The 23,934-nt window shown below is 40.9% G+C and overlaps 1 protein-coding gene across 1 annotated transcript in view; it reads right to left on the reverse strand.

Moving 5' to 3' along the window:
- Positions 1-23,934, reverse strand: part of LOC136176275 (CUB and sushi domain-containing protein 1) — a 1,594,796-nt gene that overhangs the window by 311,978 nt on the left and 1,258,884 nt on the right. The window contains exon 22 of the mRNA XM_065946402.1: positions 19,420-19,576. Coding sequence (XP_065802474.1) covers positions 19,420-19,576 — 157 coding nt within the window. The remainder of the gene's footprint in view (positions 1-19,419; positions 19,577-23,934) is intronic.

Below are 23,934 nucleotides of genomic sequence, written 5' to 3' on the forward strand. Positions count from 1 at the left end.
TGGTAGTGTTCCATTTTTTCTTTTTTTTGCAGAAGAATTTAAGAAGTAACTTCTCTTTAAAGATCTGTGTTCTTTGTTTTTGCCCAGGGATAATATGTCTAAAAAATAAAACTCAACAAGTTTTAAACTTTGAAATCCACAAATTGCTTAAAATATAGCAATTGTTTTAAGCATCTGATTATTGTTGATTCTTTAAATTTTAGTTTATAGTTTTGAAGGATCTTCAGGGTCAAAAGCAAAGTTAAGAAGAACTGAAAATCCTTTCCAATGCATGCTTATATAATTTAATATAACCCAACAGCAAAACAGGGTAGAAATGAAAACTAGATTTAATACAGGCTTTGATAGATTATGAAATTAAATATCAATATAAGTAGAGCCAATATCTAGAGCAAGGTGGCAAGTGAGAAACTTCTGCACATATTGATCACAAATACCATAATTGAAATAGGCAGCTCAGCAGTAAAGATTCCACCTGCAAGGCAGGAGATTCAAGAGCCGTGGGTTTGATTCCTGGGTTGGGAAGATCCCTTAGACTAGGAAACGGCAACCCACTCCAGTATTCTTGCCTAGAGAATTCATGGACAGAGGAGCCTGGTGGGCTACAGTCCACGGGGTCACAAAGAGTCAGACGTGACTGAGCATCTGAGCACACACAAAATAATTTGCTTGCATATTTTTAACACTAAGACAAGCTTTCAACGATTTTTTACAAAGAAAGTTGACATTACTGTCAAAATGATTTATATAATTATTTCACCCATAGAAAATTTTTCAGATTTTTCTTTCCATATTGCTTAAGGAAAACTAAATCCATTAAATGAAATGATGGCAAAACAGGAGGAAGGAAAATTAGGAACACATCAATAAGCTATTTTTAAAAAGTTATTTATTACTAGTATAAGTTTATCAACATATAATTTTAAGGTCTGGTGTCTAAATCTTAATGCTGTTTATGTCTACATTTATTTGTTTTTAAATGGGAATATGTAGATTCGCATTACATTATTCTTTTTTTTTTTTTTTTTACTTCAATAGAGAAATACAAATTGTGGCTGATTTATTATTTTCCCCTGTGATGTCAGTGTCTATTATTTGCTTAGGAATCAGATGAACAGACTGGAGCCTGACTTATATAGATAGGTGTTACCGTAAAGATGGACACAAATATAAAAGCAGCGCTTAACAGAACACTTGGTGCATCAGGTGCTTCTATCTACACACTCTCTCTTAACCCTGAAAATAACCTTAGAAAACCCACAAGATCCTAAGCAAGACAGACTGGAGGGCTTGTTGCAACCAGAATACACGGTGACAGCCCACAGAAAGTCCAGTTCCTACTGGAAGCACAGAGACTCAGATGGTGATTCCCACTGCAGAGGGTATCCCTTCCCTCTGGAGAGACTGAAGTGGTCCCTTCCTCTTGGGAGGAACTCCCCCTCCCCAGCGAGGTGCCCACCCCAGGGTCCTCCAGGCTCTCCCCCTGAGACAGGAATGCAGGAACTGAGACACACCTGACAAAGTAGAGAAGACATGGCGCCATGTCTCTTCCCATCCGCTAAGGAAGAGTCACTTGACTTTGCCAAAAAAAAATAAATGAAAAGAATTTTGAAATGTCCCACTTGAGGACTTCATTTTTCTTCATAAAATAACCAATACATTCGTTACATTTTCTTTTCCCCAGAAAATTTTCCACACTGGATCAAGAAACAAGTCGAATTTACCAACAGCCAAATGGACTTCACACTAGTCCTTGAGGCGTTATCTCTGAGGCAGCCCTTGACAAGAGTCCTGATTCCCCAAGCACCGTTCTTCCCTCTCTTCAGTTTGTGTTTCTACCCATGGCACAAAAAAATGTCTGGGAGGAAGGCAAAGGCTGCTACTGGATGACGTCTAAGGAGCCCAAGGGGAGAAGGTGAGTGAGTGAGGAAGAAGCCACCCGGCTGAAGGGAGGCTGAGACCATCCAACCAGGTGGCTGGGCCGGGGGGTGAGGACCTGCCAGAGAGCAAGAGGATCGGGGGAATTCTGCCAAAATACTGTCCTTCACAACCCTGGGCCCATCCTCTTCAGTTTCCAAATGCCAACTATGCCTAGAAATGCTTCTTTCTCCCTGCCCCATACTGTGGAGATGTTTACAAGGATAAGTAAAAGATTTATGAAAACACTTTGAGCCCTTCATGAGTACACTCCATAAATGTAAGGGATTACCAACAGTATTTGGATTTATCCCTACTGCTATTATTCATACGCCGCCACTTTTATTATTCTACAACAAATAAATACAAAGTAGGAGTGAAGCCAGCCTCCAGAACGCTCCACCTCAGGCGGCGCGGTGAGGGCGTCCATTGCCGAGACGTGGCCGCCATGACAGGACCAGCGCCGGCCTCTGGGGCGGAAGGCGGGGAGAGCGCGGCTCCCGCCTCCCCTCAGCCCTGCTTTCAGGGACCGTCCGTGTGACGTGTGACGGACGGCTCAGCCCTGCGCAGCCCCGAGCCTGGCGGACACACACCGGCTCCTCGGCACTTCACACGGGCACCATGAAGCCTCCCCTCCGCAGAGCCTCACGGAGAGTTCAGGAACAAGGCCAGAGACGCGAGAGAAAGTTCAGCGTGCAGCCAGACAACACGATGAGACCCACAAGGCCCCCGGATGCACTCTCTTCATCTCCCTTTTCTTCTCTCAAAGATGCTCAGGCTCCCCGCGCTGGGAGACAATCTCTGACTCCCTCTTTCCTCTGCCTCCGAACCACTCACCAACATCTTGGCAAAAACCTCCCTGGCACCCTCTCAAACGGGTCCACTGCTTCCTGACCTCACCTGCTGCTGCCTGTCTTCCTCACCTCCCGCCCAGGATCAGCCTGCTGAGAAATTTCCTGGGGAGACAGCCTGTGGGACGCAGGAAACGTCCATCTAGTCACTTTCTTGCCATGTCCTGTCACCCTCTGCTGCCTCGGGGTCCAGGGTGACTGCCTGCATGTGCTCCGGTACTGCCAGCCCTCCAAACCACCTCTATCCCCAAGGGTCAAGTTCAGAGCATTCCCACGGAATCTTCCCAGCTACTCCTCCTGAGCACTCTTCACCCTCCCTGGGTTTGCTATGCATCCTGCCACCAAAAACACATGATGGTTTGTGTGCCCTGAGCGGTCTGAACTTCTCAGCTTCCCTGTGCATACTGTTCATGTTTCCATCTAAAACTTCATCTCCTTGAAAATAGGGGTAGGATAGTGAATTCTACTTATTGCATCACCTAAGTAAGCACCAGCAGGATGTTGGCAGATAAAACCAGGCAAGAAGCTCAGGGCATCTGTGGTGGCTCAGCAGTAAAGAATCTGCCTGCAGTGCAGGAGACCCAGGTTTGATCCCTGGGCAGGAAATCCCCTAGAGAAGGAAATGGCAACCCACTCTAGTTTTCTTGCCTGGAGAATCCTATGGACAGAGGAGCCTGGCAGACTACAGTCCGTGGAATTGCAGAGTCGAACACAACTGAACAATTAAAATGATAACAACAATTCACTGAAGAGGAAAACTCACCATCCCTTTTCCTAGGGTCCCTTGTTTGAGTATACGGGTCTGTGAATGGGGCTCACTGCCTATTTTTTTGGAGAAGGAAATGGCAACCCACTCCAGTATTCTTGCCTGGGAAGAGGAGCCTGGCGGGCTACAGTCCATGATGTTGCAAAGAGTTGGACAAGACTGAGCAAATGAGTACAAATAAGCACACCAGTTAAAACAGAAACAGTGAATATGCTCATGTTACTATGACTCATGTGTACTTATTTTAATTCTAATTTATTAATATGTGCTTTTGATTCAAATAAACTATTAAGCTTCTTATGATTTTCAAGTGTTATTAAAATACAAAATTCAATGCTTGTCCTCACATTAAAAAAAAATTCAGTGCAGTGGCTTTCAAAATCATGAGTATATCAATAAATGCATGTTTTTCAAATTATAATATTTTCTGACTTTTACAAAATTTTGGAGGGTTTAAAAATAGCTTTCAATAAAAAATATGCACTTAGGGAAATTTCAGAATATATTCAGAATTACTGAACCTTAGAATGGAGAGTGCTACCATGTTCAGTTGTGTCCAACTTTTTGTGACTCTATGGATGGTAGCCTGCCAGGCTCCTCTGTCCATGGGATTTCGCAGGCAAGAATGCTGGAGTGGGTTGTCATTTCTTCATCCAGGACATCTTTCCGACCCAGGGATCGAACCTGCATCTAGTACCTTTCCTGCATGGGAAGGTGGATTCTTTACCACTGAGTCACCTGGAAGTCCTAGAATGGAGTGTGGACAGTCACATTTCTCCATAGAAATGTTTTCCCAAAGAGGGAATTCCATCAGCTCTCATTACACACTGTTACCCACTTTTAGGAAATGCTAGACAAAGAAGTCCTGAACTATTTTTATTCCCTAGTGCAACAGCACTGAATCCTCCCTCATCCTTTAGAAATCAGCCCGCAGAGCCATCCTCATCCTTCTTCATCCCATTTACAATCCACTTCATCCCATTCATAATCCACTGCATCCCCAGGTCCTAGAAACTGAGGGTTAAAAAAAAAAGTTCTATCACTTATATTTTTACCTACCTTGTTCTTACAGCCATTACATTAGAATTAGATCAGACAAGGTCCAACAAGGAAATTCTAACTTCATTTGCATCTAGGTTCTATACTATGTATTGTAGCAAGATTAAAATCTTAATACCAAATACCAAGTGATGTCAAAATCCCATTATCCAAAAATAAAGTCTGCCACCCTCCTACTATGAAATCTCCTCTTCCCCATTTCCCTAGCTCATTACATGATTGCTGTTGGGTCCAAGAATATTGACATTGCCCTCAGCTCCTCTCATACTTCACACTGAGCTCTTGCTTACCCAGTTGTTAATGGCATTAAAGGGTAAACTTAAACTCATCACAAGAAAACCTTAACACCCCTTTCTAAAATACTCTTTGATTTCTTTCATAGAATTTCAGAATTAAGAGTGTCTGAAAATGACTACTCATTTACAAGAGACAATATGGTCTGTGATGTGACGAACCCTGCAGCTGGCTGGTGACAGAGCTGGGTCTCCAGCGACTCAGGAAGGCATGTACTTCACCTCGCATCTCACCCCTGGGTTACAATGGTGAGTGTGCAATCCTCACATCTGCTATTGAACAGTGTTACGTGTGTCACTCCTAGTCTTTGCAAATGTCAAGCCGAATATTCCAGAAGCCTTCAAATATTTAAATATCCCCCACTCTAATTGCCTAGTGTTGGAATTTAACAGACATATTATTGTCAAATCAGTGTTTTCTGGAATGTTTACTTAGTAAAAAACAAAAACAACAATGATAAAATAACTGCTTGTTTGATGATGCTGTGGAAATCCAAAGAGATTTCAAATGTCTTTATGTCAAAATTCATGAAGTTGAGAAAATAATAATTTTGAATAGATTTCATGCCTCTTTTCCTTGTAAAGCATCATTAAGAATGCCATAATTCATGCAAGAAAAATCAAAATCAGACACAAAGTAACCTGTGATCCATTACCCAGCACTTCCTTTCCGACAAGACACAGATGTCTCTGAAATTTTTAGCATCCTATGAATGACCCTTACAAAAAAAATCTTTTTTTCCCCTAAGAAGAATGGAAAAAATTCTGTCATCACTCTTCCCATAAAATGTTAAGATTTTCTAGCATTTGGTGATATCATCTGTCAGCCTTCATTTTATTTCACACTCAAGTCATACGCTTTTAGTTTAATCCTTGTAATTAAAACATTTATGTCATTCTTCACTGAGTCCTTTTGTCTTTCTCAAAGAATTGGTGACCAACAATATATTTAATTCTGAAAGAGGGAAATAGCAGTGCATGTCAACTATCAAGCTGTCATAAAATACAAGGAATTATAAATTAAAAAATAAAAAAAAATTCACAGAACTAAACCTCATGGAAATGATGAAAAGCTATGTAGAAGCTGTTCCTAGACCCACCAGTGTGCAGGGGCTTCTGGAGGGTTTCAAGGACCATGATGTGGGTCACCAGAGTGAACTGAGATCCTAATTAGGCTGTTCTCATATGATAGAGAAGGAAAGCATGTCATGGTTTCACTGAATTTTTAAAAAGCATTGCAACAACTAATATTTTAGTCTTTGTGATGCTATACATGCTAAGAAAACCCAGACAGCATATTAAAAAGCAGAGCTATCAAAGGTCCCAGATGCAAGAGTTGGACCACAAGGAAGGCTAAGTGCCAAGGAACTGATGCTTTTGAACTGTGGTGCTGGAGAAGACTCTTAAGTGTCCATTGGAAAGCAAGGAGATCAAACCAGTCAATCCTAAAGGAAATCAACCTTGAATATTCACTGGAAGGAATGATGCTGAAGCTCCAATCCTTTGACCACCTGATGGGAAGAACTGACTCATTGGAAAAAAACCCTGATGCTGGGAAAGACTGAAGGCAAGAGGAAAGAGGATGACAAAGGATGAGATGGCTGGATGGTTTTACTGACTCAATAGACATGAGTTTGAGCAAACTCTGGGAGATAGTGAAGGACAGGGGAAGCCTGGCATGCTGCAGTTCATGGAATTGCAAAGAGTTGGACATGACTTAGTGACTGAACAGCAGCAACCTATAAGAAGGTACCAAGATGATAAAATATCCAGTTAGAAGACAAGAAACCTCACTTGCAAACTCATTCTATATCAAATTTGCTCTTGACACTGAATAAATCGATTAAGAAATACCCATATCACTTTCCTCTATTAAGATGGTCAAAATAATACTTAGCCTTTTTCTCCCTGTGAAAACAGACACAGATTCATGTTTGGTATTTAGGGCAGCCTCACCATGGGGCAGCCAACGGTAGGAGGGTTTCAGTTTCTGGGTAAAGCAAGGATTCAAGCCCAAGCCTTACTTCTTAGAAATGCTATCAAGTTTGGCCTCAAATATTTTCTTAATGAAATTTTATAAGAATTAAACATTTTGGGGGCTTCTATTCCCTGGAGGCTCAGATGATAAAGAATCTGCTTGCAATATAGGGATGCAGGTTTGATGCAACTTCCCTGGGTTGGGAAGTTCCCCTGGAGGAAGGTATGGCAGGCAACCCATTCCAGTATTCTTGCCTGGGAAATCCCATGGACAGAGGGCCTGGTGGGCTACAGTACATGGGGCCTCAAAGAGTCGGACATGACTGAGCAACTAACACTTACACTTTTGATGTTTATCTAAAAATGTATCCATAAAAACAAAACTTTCTAAGGAAAATCATGAATTGTATACTTGGGTTGGGAGCTGGGAACTGGTTTTTTATGTGCATTCCCAGAGATGCTTTTCTTCTTCATAAAATGTTCATCTTATTTTACAATAAATGCAGGGACTAACCATCTGCCTCTCTCTGTTGGACTCCTTTTTCTGTTGAGATTTTTCATTGAAAGCCATTTTATTTTGCAAAGTGCATTATGTACAGTGTGATTCCATAAGCTTTCCTTGTAAAAGCAGAGTAAAAATGTGATTTTCAGAATTCTTACAAGAAGGTCTAAGTTTATTTAAAATGTATGGAGAAGGCTTGATATTTTGATAGGCGAGGTTTCCAAAAACGCAATCACATAAATATATGATCACGCTATGAACAGTTTCTTCTGTTTATAATACCATCCTTTTCACAGCACAATAAAGTCTTAGTATACAGTTTAATTTTTACTCAACATCTACACCTTTTAAAAGTATCAGTTTGAAGCCTATTAAAAATTATCTTCTTTTTTTTCTTCACAGGTGAGAGTTGCTTTGTTGTACTTGATAAGAGTTCATAGGATAAATGTTTTAATAATAACTCACAAACTAAAATAAATCTAACCTAGGGATAATAAAGTTAAGGGTATATAACTCAGTTTTTTCTGGGAATAGACTAAATTCACAAAACAACTGCCTATTATTTTATAAAACCTTTGTAAAATTAACCTCTAGTTAACTGGAAAAACAAGTAATACTAGTCACAGTTTCCAGAAGTTTTATCTGCTGAGTTTTAGAGCAATTTCTAGCTCCATGAATCTTTACTTACAAATTACACATCCGTAAGACAGCTTTGCCACAATCTTAATCTTCACTGAAAAGAAGTAAAAAGCTGTTGTGTGGACTTATGTGCAAGTTGGTTACTTCCTGACCCCATACCATACTTTCCCCTGATCTGCAGCACAGTTGTAAATAAGTTTTAAAACTACCCATTGAACCAAACACTATTTTGACATGATTTTCTAGAACATAAAGACTGAAGATGTGATAAATACTATTCTTAGAATAACATGATAGGTTGCATTAGAAAAACAGCAATGCTTACACATATTACAAACCAAGATGTTTGAGAAATTTGTGAGTGTCTTTGTTATATACAAGCTTGGATTGAACTTGCTTTTAGAACTGCAAATTAGCTTGTACAGAATTTCAAAAATCTAGTTATCAAAAAAAAAAAGCAGTTATTAAATGAGTGCATCATTGTCCACCTAAATATCCTTCATGGTCAGGGACTTAAAGCTGCTAGAGGAATCTCAATCAGAATTTGGTATATCTCACCACACACACAAAGAAACAATTATGTGAGGCGAGGGTGGCATTAACTGAATTTATTGCAATCACTTCACTATGTATACATGTATCAGATCATCACATTGTTCACCTTAAACTTATTATGTGCCAATGACATCTCAGTAAAGCTGGAAAACCCCCAAATAAATACAGTGACTCCTGAAGTAACTGGGTGGAGATGGGCAGGATGAGAGACATCCATAAATTACATCCACCCACTTAGGATGCCACCCAACCCCAGAGAATTAGCTCCTGTTATCAATTCATAGTCTCAAGGTCTTCAAATTTTAGCCTCTGATTTATCCTATTCTTTACCTTCAGCTCTGTTTCCAGTAATTGATTGCTCACCGTGTCTGTGTACACGTCATTCTTGCAAAATTTGTGACTTGTTTTGAAGCATGAAGGTGACGATGCTTAGTATTTCATTATTGGCCTTGAGGATATATTCACACCCAGAGCCGTGCTCTCGTTTATAATAGTGTATTTAGTGTTGGTATCATTTTAATTCTATCAGCATGTTAGCAAAATCCAGATGACAGCTGCATAAGCTGTGGCTCTGGGCTCTGATTTTCGCTTCCACAGAATATGCTGTGGGTTGTTAGACCGAGAGTCACAGACCTCCGCCTCTTACCAACTTCAGCAAATAGGATAAGTAAGGGGCGATGACCCCGGAGGCTGAAGTGGAGGTGACGGATGGGATGTTCTGTGAAATGAACACATCCTTTTCTTCCAGATTCCAGTTGTAGGAAGACTCTGGGGTTTCTCTCTTGGATTCTCATCTCAAATAGATAATTCAGGGTTGGGGCCAAGCTGAACAATTTTAGGAAGCCGAAGAATGGAAATTACTAAGCCACGAGAGAGAATTGGTTGTGGGGCAGGACAGGACAGACCCAGTTCCTTGTTCCCAAACTGAACACAATCTTCTGCAAACTACGTGGCCTCAGGGTGGGAGGGTCTCTGGGTTCTGGGCTGTGAGGTCTGCTGGTTCTCAGTGCTGCCCAGTGCAGCTATTCCCCTAAGGCCCTGACTTCCCGGAACAAGCACTCCCCACCCCTTTGTTTTTAATAAATCGAGTGTCCAAAGGGGCATGTGGACCAGAGCAGCGCCGCCCTGCAGGTTCCTGGTTCACCTCCAGCCTCTCAGAGTTTCTTTGAAATGTTCTTCCTCGTCTATTCCCTCAAGCTCCTTTTTCTCCAGTGTTTTACAGATGTCCCTGACCATGGGTTGCCCACTCCACAGTCTAAAACTCACAGTTGTAAAACTCAGAAACAAAGACATGAGGCTTGCCACAGCCAGTGGGGTGAGTCCCCCAGGGAAGCTAACAGGTTGCCTCTTAAAGGATGGATGGCTTTATCGGGTCAGACACCTCTCTACCCTAAATAGATTCATCTCATGGGGGCTCTTGAGACTTAGGCAAAGCAGTACAATGCCAATTTCCTCATTGAAAACAATAAATGACAAGGATATAGAGAATGGACATGTGGCCACAGTGGGGATGGGGAGGGTGGGACGAATTGAGAAGGTAACATTGACATATATACACGACCCTGGGTAAAACAGGTGGCCAGTGGGAAGCTGCTGCATTGCACAGGGAGCCTGGCTCAGTGCTCTGTGATGACCCAGAGGGGTGGGAGGTGGGGGTAGAAGGGACGTCCAAGAGGGAGGAGTATATGTGCACTATAAATACGGGCTTCCCTTGTGGCTCAGCTGGTAAAGAATCCGCCTGCAATGCGAGAGACCTGGGTTCGATCCCTGGCGTGGGATCCCCTGGAGAAGGGAAAGGCTCCCCACTCCAGTACTGTGGCCTGGAGAATTCCATGGACTGTATAGTCAATGGGGTTACAAAGAGTCGGACATGGCTGAGCGACTTTCACTCACTCACTGTATATGGATATATACATACAACTGGCTCACTTCACTGTATGACAGAAACTAACAACACTGTAAAGTAACCATTCTCCAATTACAAACGAGTAAGTAAACACGCAAAGCTTAGTCAATCAACAAAATAAAAATAAATCAAACCATGAATGGAGTCAGCCCATGTACTGGAATTCCTCTGTCAACACAAGGTGTTATCTTTCTACTGGAAGAGTCACACTGACCCCCTCATCCTGTTGAGAATATTTACTGATAACAATGGCGTGAGAGCAAGGGTCATTCATTAAATGAAGTTGGTCACTTGAAGGGAGGGCAGCCTAGTCACTCCATCTCCACACCAGCACTGTTTTCCCAGGGGATAAGACTCTAGAATCTACTTGCTTAGGCTTCTGAGGCAGATACATCTCAGTGGGGAAGGAGTGGGATCACTAAAGAACTTCCATTTTCAAGGCTTATTAGTCTGTTCTTCTGTGACTACTGACTACCCCACACCACCCTCCCAAGGCATCCCTCCTTTTGCTTCTTTTTCTTTTAAAAGATGTATACAATATGCAATCTGACTACTTCATTTATAAGTAAAAATGGGTGCATATTTCTGCTCTGTCCTGTTATGTGTTATTGTAAAAGTCAGCATGTAGTTTTTCCTCCTTTACTCTCAGAGCACCCATGGTTAGCGATAGCATAGACAGAGTACTCGGGTTGTTATCCTCTTCTTTCAATCCTAGACTTCTATTAATTGTGTTCCTCCATTACGATTAAAAACGGCTTAGCTGTCAGGTTGACCAATACCACTGATTAGCTTTCAAAGGCGTCCTAACCAGGTTCCTGCAGCTCATTTTGTTTTCTTTATCCCCCTCATCATTCATCTTCCATTCTGTTCAGATGTTTGTATTCATTATCTCAAGAGCTCAAAGATAACATTCAACTCTCCACATCTGTAATCTGTGTCCATTCATGCAGATCTAGGCCAACACAATTATCATTTGCTAAGTGACTCTGGAGGTGATACACAGAAGATGAAGTTAAGATTGCCCCTCTTGAGAACCTCACCTTTTATTGGTATAAACAAAAGATGCAGAGACAAAATGTACGGGGCCTGGAGGATGCAGGAGAGTGAATGATTCTCAACAGAAGAGCAGCCTTTACACAAAAAATAGCATTTAAGAATAATCTTAAGGAGTAAGAGGCAAAGGGCATCTAGCAGGAGGGAAAGAAACTTCTGGAGCCTTCTAAAATGAATGCAGCTTTCAAAGATCTCTCTCCTTGCTCTGGAAAATTATATCTGCCATGGTGCTGGTGGTTCAGGCGCTCATTTGAGTCTGCCTCTTTGCAACACCATGGACTGCAGCCCACCATACTCCTCTGTCCATGGGATTTCCCAGCAAGAATACTGGAGTAGGTTGCCATTTCCTTCTTCAGGGTATAACTGCCATAACCACAAATAAATATATATTATTTATTTGTGGAATAAATAATGGAAATCTAGTTGAGCTATTTCATATCCTAAAAGATGATGCTGTTAAGGTGCTGTACTCAACAGGCCAACAAATTTGGAAAACTCAGCAGTGGCCACAGGACTGGAAAAGGTCAGTTTTCATTCTAACCCCAAAGAAAGGCAATGCCAAAGAACGTTCAAACTACTGCACAATTGCACTCTTCTCACAAGCTAGCAAAGTAATGCTCAAAATTTTCCAAGCCAGGTTTCAACAATATGTGACCCATGAACTTGTAAATGTTCAAGTTGGATTTAGAAAATCCAGAGGAATCAGAGATCAAGTTGCCAACATCCGCTGGATCATTGAAAAAGTAAGAGAGTTCCAGAAAAACACCTACTTCTGCTTTATTGACTATGCCAAAGCCTTTGACTGTGTGGATCACAACAAACTATGGAAAATTCTTAAAGAGATGGGAATACCAGACCACCTTACCTGCCTCCTGAGAAATCTGTATGCAGGTCAAGTAGCAACAGTTAAAACTGGACACGGAACAACAGACTAGTTCCAGATCAGGAAAGGAGTATGTCAAGGCTGTATATTGTCATCCTGCTTATTTAACTTATATGCAGAGTACATCATGCAAAATACCAGACTGGATGAAGCACAAGCTGGAATCAAGATTGCCAGGGGAAATATCAATAACCTCAGATACATAGATGACACCACCCTTATGGCAGAAAGTGAAAAAAAAACTAAAGAGACTCTTGATGAAAGTAAACGAGAAGAGTGAAAAAGTTGGCTTAAAGCTCAACATATAGAAAACTAAGATCATGGCATCTGGTCCCATCACTTTATGGCAAATATATGGGGAAACAGTGGCAAACTTTATTTTGGGGGGGCTCCAAAATCACTGCAGATGGTGACTGCAGCCATGAAATCAAAAGACGCTTGCTACTTAGAAGAAAAACTATGACCAACCAAGACAGCATATTAAAAGGCAGAGATATTACTTTTTCAAAAAAGGCCTGTCTAGTCCAAGCTATGGTTTTTCCCATTAGTCATGTATGGGTGTGAGTGTTGGACTATAAACAAATCTGAGTGCCGAAGAATTGATGCTTTTGAATTGTGGTGTTGAAGAAGACTCTTGCAAGTCCCTTGGACTGCAAGGAGATCCAACCAGTCCATCCTAAAGGAAATCAGTCCTGAATATTCATTGGAAGGACTGATGCTGAAGCTGAAAGTCCAATACTTTGGCCACCTGATGCAAAGAACAGACTCATTAGAAAAGACCCTGATTCTGGGAAAGATTGAAGGCAGGAGGAGAAGAGGACAACAGAGGATGAGATGGTTAGATGGCATCACCGACTCGATGGACATGAGTTCGAGCAAGCTCTAGGGTTTGCTGATGGACAGGGAAGCCTGGCGTGCTGCCGTCCATGGGGTCACAAAGAGTAGGACACAACTAAGTGACTGAACTGAACTGATATGTATATGTATATATATGTCACACATATTTCTAAATCTTGGTGTATTAGAGTCACATATTTTCATCAAGGAACTACAGTTTACTTGGAGAGATGAGCAAACTCATGTAAAGATGAAATATATTGAGGGTCAAATATATTAAGGGTCAAAATCAAAAGATTTTGACACATGGTTTGATGGGAACCAGGCCAAGAATAGATTCCTACAGTACCTCCTGCTGGCCCATCCCATATTCGAGAATACAAAGATGTAGTCACATTTCTACTGAACAGGTTTCAACAAGTGTGACACCTGACTATACTAAGATGTTTATCTTTGAACAGGAACCATGGTTTTTGCTTTCTCTGTCACATTCAGTGCACAAGGAATGCATGGACAGTCTCTGATTAATTAGCAAACAGACCCACCAAATTGACCCAGAGTAGCTGGTCTAAAACACAGTTCTTTCATGACACCCTCAGAGAGCAAGAATTTTTGTTGAATTGTGACTGAGTTTTGTTTACTCCCCTCTATTTAAATCAGTCAAGACTATAAAGCCAGAGAGACATATGGGAAACTGTTTCTGAGGAGTGACTATTCTGGGAACATCCTTTCAGAAATTGAAAGGAGTCAACATATTTTTTTAAATAATTCTGAATTCAATAAGGAATTTTTAAAATTTCCAAATTTTTTTCTTATAAAAAATATTTGCTGAAATATTTAGAAGACATAGCAACCCATTGTCAGTATGACTTTTCCTGACATTTGAAGAATGTTATAATCACTGAAATAAAACAAAATGATTATGTTAAATAAAGAGAAGCTCTTCTTGTCCAGAGACAGCTCTGCAGAATCTTGGTGCTCTGTGGAATATAGCGTGAATAATGGAGAGCCAGTCTAAGCTTTTTACACTACAGATCAAACACCTGTGCAAGGTACAGAGGGGAATTAAAAAACAAGCACCTACACTTCTTGATCTGGAAAAGCTTATGGGTTATGCTTCTATTTGACATAACTGCAGCATTAGAAGAATATCAGCTATTATGAAAATGGACAAATCTGTAAGAAAACACAGTTTTTTTTTTAACCAGATATTGCTCTCCCAGCTGTACGCTGCTGTAACTTCCTACTCAGAAACTGGCACTTGCTCATTAAGTGGGTACTAATATACTTATTCCTACTTGTCCCAAAGATGCCTGGCTTTCCTTCCATGCCAGTGCCTTTACATATATAAAAATCAGTCAGTTAATGTGGAACTCAGCAGTGAGATCATCTAAAATATTTTAAAACAAGGCATTGACAGTGTTGAGCTTCGTTGAGAAGACCTGGATTGGTTCCCGGTTGTAGCAACCTGGATGTGGATATTTCAGCAGAGCACTTAAAGATTTGGAAAATTAAAAGCTTCTAACTTATGAAGGAGAGTTAAAGGGGCTGTTTATCAAGACCCAGAATTGCCAAGATGGTAAAATTACAAGATACTGGGGAGTATGCTCTAAATATTAAAGGATATACAAATATAATTTGTACTCATTTGAAAACCTTCAAGATGTCATTAAGCTATATATTTACTCTCTGTTGACATTTTCTAATCCACTTGTGTGTAGATTAATTATGGATTTGAAACATTTAAGTATGAATGTCTCCTTAAGTAATGCAATTAACTAGCAAGAGGCAATTACAACAGTCTTTTGAAAATAGTTGAATGTGTCTTCCGGACAGTCTTAAGCTTTAATAATTTGTTCAAAATAGTTTTTGGCCATTTCTTCTCCTGGACTCCAAAATCACTGTGGATGGTAACTACAGCCACAGATTAAAAGACACTCCTTGGAAGAAAAGCTATGACAAACCTAGACACCTTATTAAAAAGCAAAGGCATCACTTTGCCAACAAAGGTCTGCATAGTCAAAGTTATGGTTTTTTCAGTAGTCATACACAGATGTGACAGTTAGACCATAAAACCTGAGCACCAAAGAATTGATGCTTTTGAACTGTGGTATTGGAGAAGACTCTTGAGACTCCCTTACAGCAAGGAGATCAAACCGGGCAACCTTAAAGGAAATCAACCCTGAGTATTCATTAGAGGGAGTGATGCTGAAGCTGAAGCTCAAACACTTTGGCCACCTGATTCCAAAAGCCAACTGATTGGAAAAGACCATGATGTTGCAAAGACTGAGGGCAGGAGGATGAGGGGGCAATGGAGGATGAGATGGTTGAATGACATCACTGAATTAACAGACGTGAGTTTGAGCAAACTCAAGGAGCCAGTGAAGGACAGGGAAGCTTGGTTTGCTGTGGTCCATTGGGTTGGTTACATGATTTAGCGATTGAACAACAACAACAAAATTATTTCCAAACCACCTTTAGAGATGAAGAGTTGATGAGGGTATTCAATCATATTGAATGAGCTTGGAATTTCTTAATTACTGAGTGTTTAAACCTAAGAATTTAAAGAGAAATTATTAATATTTTGATTATAACCATCAGCACCATCCATTCTATATTAAAAATATCTTTTTTCCATCTGGCAGTGTGTTCTAGCTCCAGGAAAATCCCAGAAACAAGACTTGTACCCAGGGAGCATCTGTGTTGTTGAAGGTGAAGGCCAAGAGGGAAAACAGGCAGGAAAGAGAGCTACTCCGTCAAGTTGCTTCACCCAAGAGCTAAATGAATGCTGACTGTCACCAGTATTTCTTTCTTATTCTTTTAGAAAGTTTGTGCTGCTGTGTTAAAATAAATAAATAAAGTTCACATAATTGGAAAGTGCCCATGAATAGATCCACAGCTTCAAAGTTTCTCAAAGTTACTCAGAAACGGGAGGAGAAGCCAAGGTTCTAACAGATTGGAGAGTGACATGGAGAAAGAGGGACAAACATCACGTGCTGGCTGGAGGGACTGGAATAACACATCAAAGCCACTCTTCTTGACAAGGGAAGGTAAGCATGACACACAGCTGATGCCGACAACCTCTAACGTCACCCCAGTCACAGGTTCTTAGGGTATATGGGCTCTCTTCATTGCCACTGGGAAAATAAAGGGGATGTCAGAATTCTGGAAGCAGTTCAGTAGCCCCCATCTCAGTGACTATAAACCCCAGCAGGTGTGAATTTGCTTCCTGATGTCTTTTGCATGGCCATGAGACTATATGAAATGAATGTTCATAAATGGAAAGTTACTGTTCTTCTACATGCACCCCAGTGCTCACTCTAGTACTGTTCACAATAGCTGAGGCATGGAAGCAGCCTAAATATTCATTGACAGAGAAATGGATAAAGAAGATGTGGTATATATATATATATGCCACAATATTCAATGGAATTTTACTCAGGCTTTAAAAAGAATAACATGATGCCATTTGCAGTACCATGGATGGACCTAGAGATTATCATACTGAGCGAGGTAAGTCAGACAGAGGAGCAGAAATCCACATGTCATTCCTTATATGTGACATCTAGAAAGAAATGATGCAAATGGACTTATAAAACAAAAAGAGACTCACAGACTTAGAGAACAAATTTAGGTTGCGGGGGGAAGGATAAGGGGAAAGGATGGTTAGGGAGTTTGGGGTGGACAGGTACAAACTACTATGCTTAAAATGAATAACCAACAAGGACCTACTGTATAGCACAGAGAACTCTGCTCAATGCTATGTGGCAGCCGGGATGGGAGGGGAGTTTGGCAGAGAATGGATATGTGTGTGGCGAGTTCCTTCTCTGTTCACCTGAAACTATTATAACATTGTTAATCAGCTATGCTCTAATATAAAATAAAAAGTTTCTTTCTTTTTTTTTTTTTTTTAAGAAATTCTCTCCTTTGAAATCATTAGAGGGAAAACAGGACCAGGTAACTAGGGTTGAGAAATAACGTGGTATAAAGTATCAAACATGATACATTTCTATGAAGCTTAGTAACCCCCACACCAGGGCGGCACCAAGAATTCAGTCCTGAAGATGCACAGGAGAGAGAGGAGAGGTTTTCAGCTCTCCATTGACAAAGCATCGTAAGAAGCACAATTTGTCAGAGAAGCTAGAGCAACACAAGAGGTGGAGGAAATCCAGGTGTCCTGGGGCTTGCCCTTATTCCAGTAAACTCAGAAAGTTACCCGGAGAGTGTTCACACCGTTCTCCTTCTCAAGTACCCATGCTCCTCTAAACTGTAAGACCAGAGCTGGGAAGCGAGTACTGACACATACAAGCAATAAGTTACATCTGATGAGCATTGATGAAAAACTCACAGTAGGAATAAAAAGAGATCAGGAAGGTTTACATTTTATCTGCAAGCGGAGCAAACTGACTTGACAAGAGCTCTTTGAAACTTTTTTGAGCATAAAATTCTGAAAAGTAGAATTCTAGTAAACAAAAATTATAACCATACATTTATTTTGCAATATAATTGCTAGCAATTTATTTGCATACAATATAACTAATATGCTTTCACTTCACCGAGTCTTTTAAATGTTATTTTTATGAAAGTGAAACATTTGCTTTCTCATCATGTCCATAAGACTGTAATGCTGTTTTTCCCAAAAGGCTTATAATTCTTCAAATGCAATTTCACCTACCAAGGGGGATTTGAGGCAATTAATCTTCCTTTAATGCATCTGGGTTAGCTTTGTGTCTGGGATAGTTATTATCTTTTTCAGGCCTTCATTTGCTTATCTGTCAAATAAGGAATCAATCTTGATAATCATTAACATACTTTCATGCTCAAAAATCCAAAAATTTTAATTTCCTATGTCATAGTATTTGGTATCACAAAGATTTTTAACCATCAGATTGGTGAAGAATTGGGCTGTCTTGTAGATTTTATGCATTTTAGTTAATTTACTACTCAATTTTAATTAGTTACCCATACCAAATAGCTACTTTTTAAAGTTTATTTTTCTGGAACTGAAAATGCTAAAAATGACAGCTATCACGCTCCCAGCTTCTCTTTGTGGAAGCACAACTTCTCCTCCTTTATCTTACCTTCCTTTGTCTTCTTCAAATTCATCTTTCTTTTTAAAAAGGCATTTCCATATTAACTTATATTAATTATATTAATAGGGGGCACAAGAATACTGCTTAAAACTGTGAGCTCCACAGACCTAGAGAACAGTCCTATGGTTGCCAAGGGTGAGGGATGGAGGGAAGGGATAGTTAGGGAGTTTGCGCTGGGCGTGCACACGGTGCTACATCTAAAATGGACAACCAGCAAGGACCTACTGTCTAGCACAGGGAACTCTGCTCAAAGTTGTGTGGCAGCCTGGATGGGAGGGGAGTTTGGGGGAGCATGGACACACACACACACACACACACACACACACACACACACATATATATGGATGAGTCCTTTGCTGTTCGCCTGAAACTATCACAACATTGCTAACTGGTTTATACTTACTTTAAAAAGTTAAAAAAAAAACAAAAACTGTGAGCTACAGAGCCAATACTGGTTCCACTGACTTATTACCTGATAACTTGGACACACGCTGCAATTACTTTGTTTAGTTTTCTCATAGGAAATTAGCTGTGAGAAGAAAGTGCTTACAACATAGAGTTGAGATATGCATATATACACACCCCCATATGTGTGTACCTGTGCATTTATATGTATAAATTATTTATTATATTTTATACACATGTAATCTATATTACATAATGTATAGAATCTAATAGGTATAAAAGAAAAGTATTGATGTGTGGTAGGCATTCAAAGACTATTACTATTAATTGTATCATTCATTCAAAATCTTTCATACATATGTCTATGAATTTTTGTCAGGTGCATTAAATCACAATCATTTTATCCCTAATATCTCTTCAATGTCATGATATTTTCTTTCCAAGTACAGCCATGTTAAGAGAATTTGAATATGTCTAAATAAATATGCTTCAAACTCCTGCTTCTGGTAGTGTGTCTAAATTTGCTGCCTGTTCAACAATTCACAGAATTAAACAGAGATCCAAAAACACAGGAGGGGACCCAGGGGAAAAAAAAATGATATTTAAAACGTACCATATGAGCGAAGTAACAGCTGTATCCTGAGAAAGTAAAAGGTGAAAGGGTGAGCCCGCACGGCACTTACTGGTGTAGGTGAGCTGGAAGCCCTGGTCCGTGTCGGAGCCGTTGGAGTTGAACTCCAGCCACAGGTGGTTGGAGGTGCTATTCAGGACGAGCCCCAGCAGCTCATTCCTCGTGAAGGCGCCCAGGGGCCGCGATGAGCTGTCCTTTCCGTCGTAGACCTGAGGAGACCCACAGCATGGGTACCCTCGTCACTGCTCATACGCCATCAATTTTAACAAGAAATCCAGACTTTCAAACACACGGTTTTATGCAGTTCTTTAGAAAGCTACACAGTTTATAGAAAGCTGAGTGGACACTGCCAGACCATCCTTTTTTCTCTAACTTTTACCTTTACCTTAAAGACAAAAGATGCCATTTGTGTCCAGGTCATTTATCTGCATCATGCTGAGTTCTCTCTGTTTATGTGAAATGGAATCACTACGCGTTTGCATTTCCCAGTCCCAGGGGCTACCACGTTCTCCTCTCCTCCTCCCAAGCCGTGTAGAGTTTGAAAGCGCATGTCACGGTTCTCTGCGGATGTCTCCCCTCCCATCGGAACGTGCCACAGGCTGTGGCTCCAAAGCCTTGCCCCACTTTCCCATCCCTGTGCCTGCGGCGACTTCAGCTTTGAAATGCCGTTAATGGGAATCGGTGTCTGGTCTTGCTCTGAAGCACTTCGAGGTTGACTCTGTCTTTCTAGGAGGGTGTACAGCCTGAGTGGGCAGCCTGAGTGTCTGGGAGGCAAGTGGACTGGGCTTGGTTCTGAGTAGACATCACGGGTGAGGGAAAGTGTGAAAGTGTGAGTCGCTCAGTTGTATCTGACTCTTTGCAACCCCGTGACCTGTACACTGCGTGATACTGGGTCCATGGGATTCTCCAGGCAAGAACGCTGGAGTGGGGAGCCATCTCCCCCTCCAGGGGATCCTGCTCACTCACAGACTCAGCCTGGGCCTCCTGCACCACAGGAGGGTTCTTTCCCATGTGAGGCACCAGGGAAGTTCCGAGGGAGAGGAAGTGGCGCCTTCTCAGGCCCACATTGGGAGCACAGGGGCGCCAACCACATTGCCCCAGAGGGGACTGTGTCAAACGGTCTTAGGGCGTGGACAGAACCTTCCTAATGCCGGAAAAACCGTGTTCACGTTCTAGTGGAGCTCAGCATTGAGCCCTCACACCACCAGTAAGTGGTCAACACTGGAATGCTTAATGGAAGAAACTCGGCCACTTGCCTCTTGGAACATCGTGAGTGCTCATCCCAAAGAAGCACTGGTATGGATGTGGGCTTTTTAGAAGAAAGAATGCAAATGTATCACATCATACTGGAGAACATCCAGCTTTTCTTGATGAAAAAATCCTAACTAAATAAAGCTTATCACAGTGCTTGGTAGTGCCACTCCCCCCCCCACCCCCCCGCCAGAGCTGTCTAGTTCCCTCACAGAGATTAACTCTTCCTTTTCTTCTCCCATCACTCTTCTGATGTGCATGGAAACCACGAATGCTGCTTGACAGACTGACATACACGTTCACACACTCCTAATTGGAGAGGACACATTTGGAAGAACTAATTTTATGGATCACGATTGGATTGCATTTTAATTCTATACATGCTCGAATAGGAGAATCAAATACCCTTTACTAGCGTCAAGCTACTACTGGACAAATCATTGTTTGGCTTAATGGAGACGCTTTAGTTTCTGACACCCAGATTATAAAGACTTTTAAATCCGGAGCATTCTGGCTGAAAAGTGTCCAGGCCTCTCCAGCAAGGTCTTACGTTACCCCACATGCCATGTGATCCACAAGAATACATAGAGAGGAGGGGGCATTAAAGCAGATAAACACACGCTTAGGTCTGGTCCTCAAAGCTCTGAGGCATCATCTGCTGGTCACCTCCATTGGTCCTGGCTTGTCTGAGTGCTTCTCTGAGATTCATTTATTTATTTATTTTTCTCTGAGATTTAATAGCTCACACAGACAGTGGCTAGAGCCCAGGACCCTCTCAGCTACAACCACAAAAAACGACCCGCTGCCATGCTGAACTACAAGCTTCTGCAGAAGAGTAATTCTGTCTTATCTGTCTACATCATCAGCAATTAGCACTGGGTTTGACAGTGCAAATCTCTGGATGAAGAAGGAACTGACTAGTGTGGATATTATGTTATCAGTTCTCTCAAGTTGAAAATCTGGATTCATGCTTCACATGTATCACAAGCAACAACCCAGATAGTGTTGGAGGGCAAAAGCACTGATTTTTAATTCTAGAAAACATCACAAGGAATCCTGGAATGACAACGCCGAAACCATCCCTAGGCCTGCAGGCGCTACCCCCAGAGCTGTTTCCAAAACTAACCTCTCTTTCCACTACATATGTTACCATGGCATTCTTAGAACTACTAATATACTTCTGTTACACGATTTTTCCATTCAAAACAAGGAAACATCATGTATATAAGTGTGGGAGGTTGTATACATAAAAATTGTGGCCTTTGTAATTGGATCATACTATTTATATGGGGGCAATATAAACAGCATTTAAGATCAAAAATTAAGATAATCTCTATACCTATATCCCCTTTTTTGGATTTCCTTCCCATTTAGGTTACCAAAGAGCATACCATTACCTGAGTTATACAAGAGGTTCTCATTACTTATCTATTTTAAATATAGTATCAATAGTGGATATATGTATACATATAACTGATTCACATTACTGGACAGTAGAAACTACACAACTATATGCCAATAAAATTAATTAAAATTAAGATAATCCCACAGGAAATTTAACACTTTGATATTTATTAGCATGTTCAATAAAATATTTACTTGCAAAATATCTCGGCACTTCAGATAACTGACAGTTTTTCTGGGATTAAATGTGGTAAGCAAGATTTTGTTCTGATTTTTTATTATAATCAACAAGTTTAAATAGAACACAATCACAAACGCACATGATCTGCTTCCTTCCATTCTAATAATACTCATCAGTGTATATTTAATGCAGTGTCTCTAATCAGTCACCTGCACCAAAGTATATTAACTGTTCTTAAAAGTTTGTCTTAGAGGCTGTATGTTGTGTTGTGCTCAGTTGCTAAGCTATGTCCAACTCTTTGTGACCCAATGGACTGCAGCACGCCAGGCCTCGCTGTCCTTCATTGTCTCATGGAGTTTGCTCAGATTCATGCCCATTGAGCTGGGGATGCTGTTTAACAATCTCATCCTCTGCTACCCACCTCCTCCTTTCCTTCAGTCCTTTCCAATATCAGGGTCTTTTCCAATGAGGTGGACTTCACATCAGGTACTGAAACTTCAAAGTATTGGAACTTCAGCTTTAGCATCAATCCTTCAAATGAATATTCAGGATTGGTTTCCTTTAGGATTGAGTGGTTTGATCTCCTTGCTGTCCAAGGGATTCTCAAGAATCTTCTCCAGCACAACAACTAGAAAGCATCGATTCTTTGGTGCTCAGCTTTCTTTATAGTCCAACTCTCATATCCATACATGACTACTGGAGAAACCATAGCTTTGACTATACGGACCTTTGTTGGCAAAGTGATGTCTCTACTTTTGAATATGCTGTCTAGGTTTGTTATAGCTCCTCTTTCCAAGGAGCAAGCATCTTTTAATTTCGTGGCTGAAGTCAAAGTCTGCAGTGATTTTGGAGCCCCAGAAAATGAAATCTGTCACTGTTTCCACTTTTCCCCCTTCTATTTGCCATGAAGTGATAGGAATGGATGCCATGATCTTAGTTGTTTGAATGTTGAGTTTTAAGCCAGCTTTTTCACTCTCCTCTTTAACCCTCAGCAAGTGGCTCTTCAGTTCCTCTTTACTTTTGGTCATTAGAGTGGTATCATCTCCCTATCTGAGGCTGTTGATATTTCTCTTGGCAATCTTAATTTCAGCTTGTGATTCATCCAGCCCATCATTTTGCATGATGTACTCTACATAGAAGTTAAATAAGCAGGGTGACAATATACAGCCTTGTCATACACCTTCCTCAATTTTGAAGCAGTCTGTTTTTCCATGTCTGGATCTAAAGGTTGCTTCTTGACCCATATACAAGTTTCTCAGGATACAGGTGACAGAGTCAATTCTTAGGTAGGTTGATAAAAATCCGGGGTCCCAGAGGAGGAGATAGGGGCCTGGAATTCTCAAGGAGGACGAAAGGACAAAAACCTTTTCCCCCTCTACATTCCTTAGTCTTAGTCACATAATATTTTTTTTTTCTTTAAGCCTGGAACTGATGATTACACAACAAACAACTCAGTTCAAACTCTGTACAAAGGATTATATTACAGCAATGTATGCTGCCTGAGGACAGCTTCTCCTTCTTGAAAACCTTCTGACTAATCCTTTTATCTTAGAATGTATATTACGGGAGTGGGTCCCGTAAGATCTTTATACTGTTAGTTCTAATTCTGTCATCTTTAAATGTAAATTATGGGAGTGGGTCTAGTAAGATCTTTACAACCTTGAGACATTCTTTTGATTTGTTATAATAACCACTTAAAAAGTATACAACTCCATTGCTTAGACTAGCGAG

Source organism: Muntiacus reevesi, chromosome 10, assembly GCF_963930625.1.
Source record: "Muntiacus reevesi chromosome 10, mMunRee1.1, whole genome shotgun sequence".
Classification (NCBI taxonomy): domain Eukaryota; kingdom Metazoa; phylum Chordata; class Mammalia; order Artiodactyla; family Cervidae; genus Muntiacus; species Muntiacus reevesi.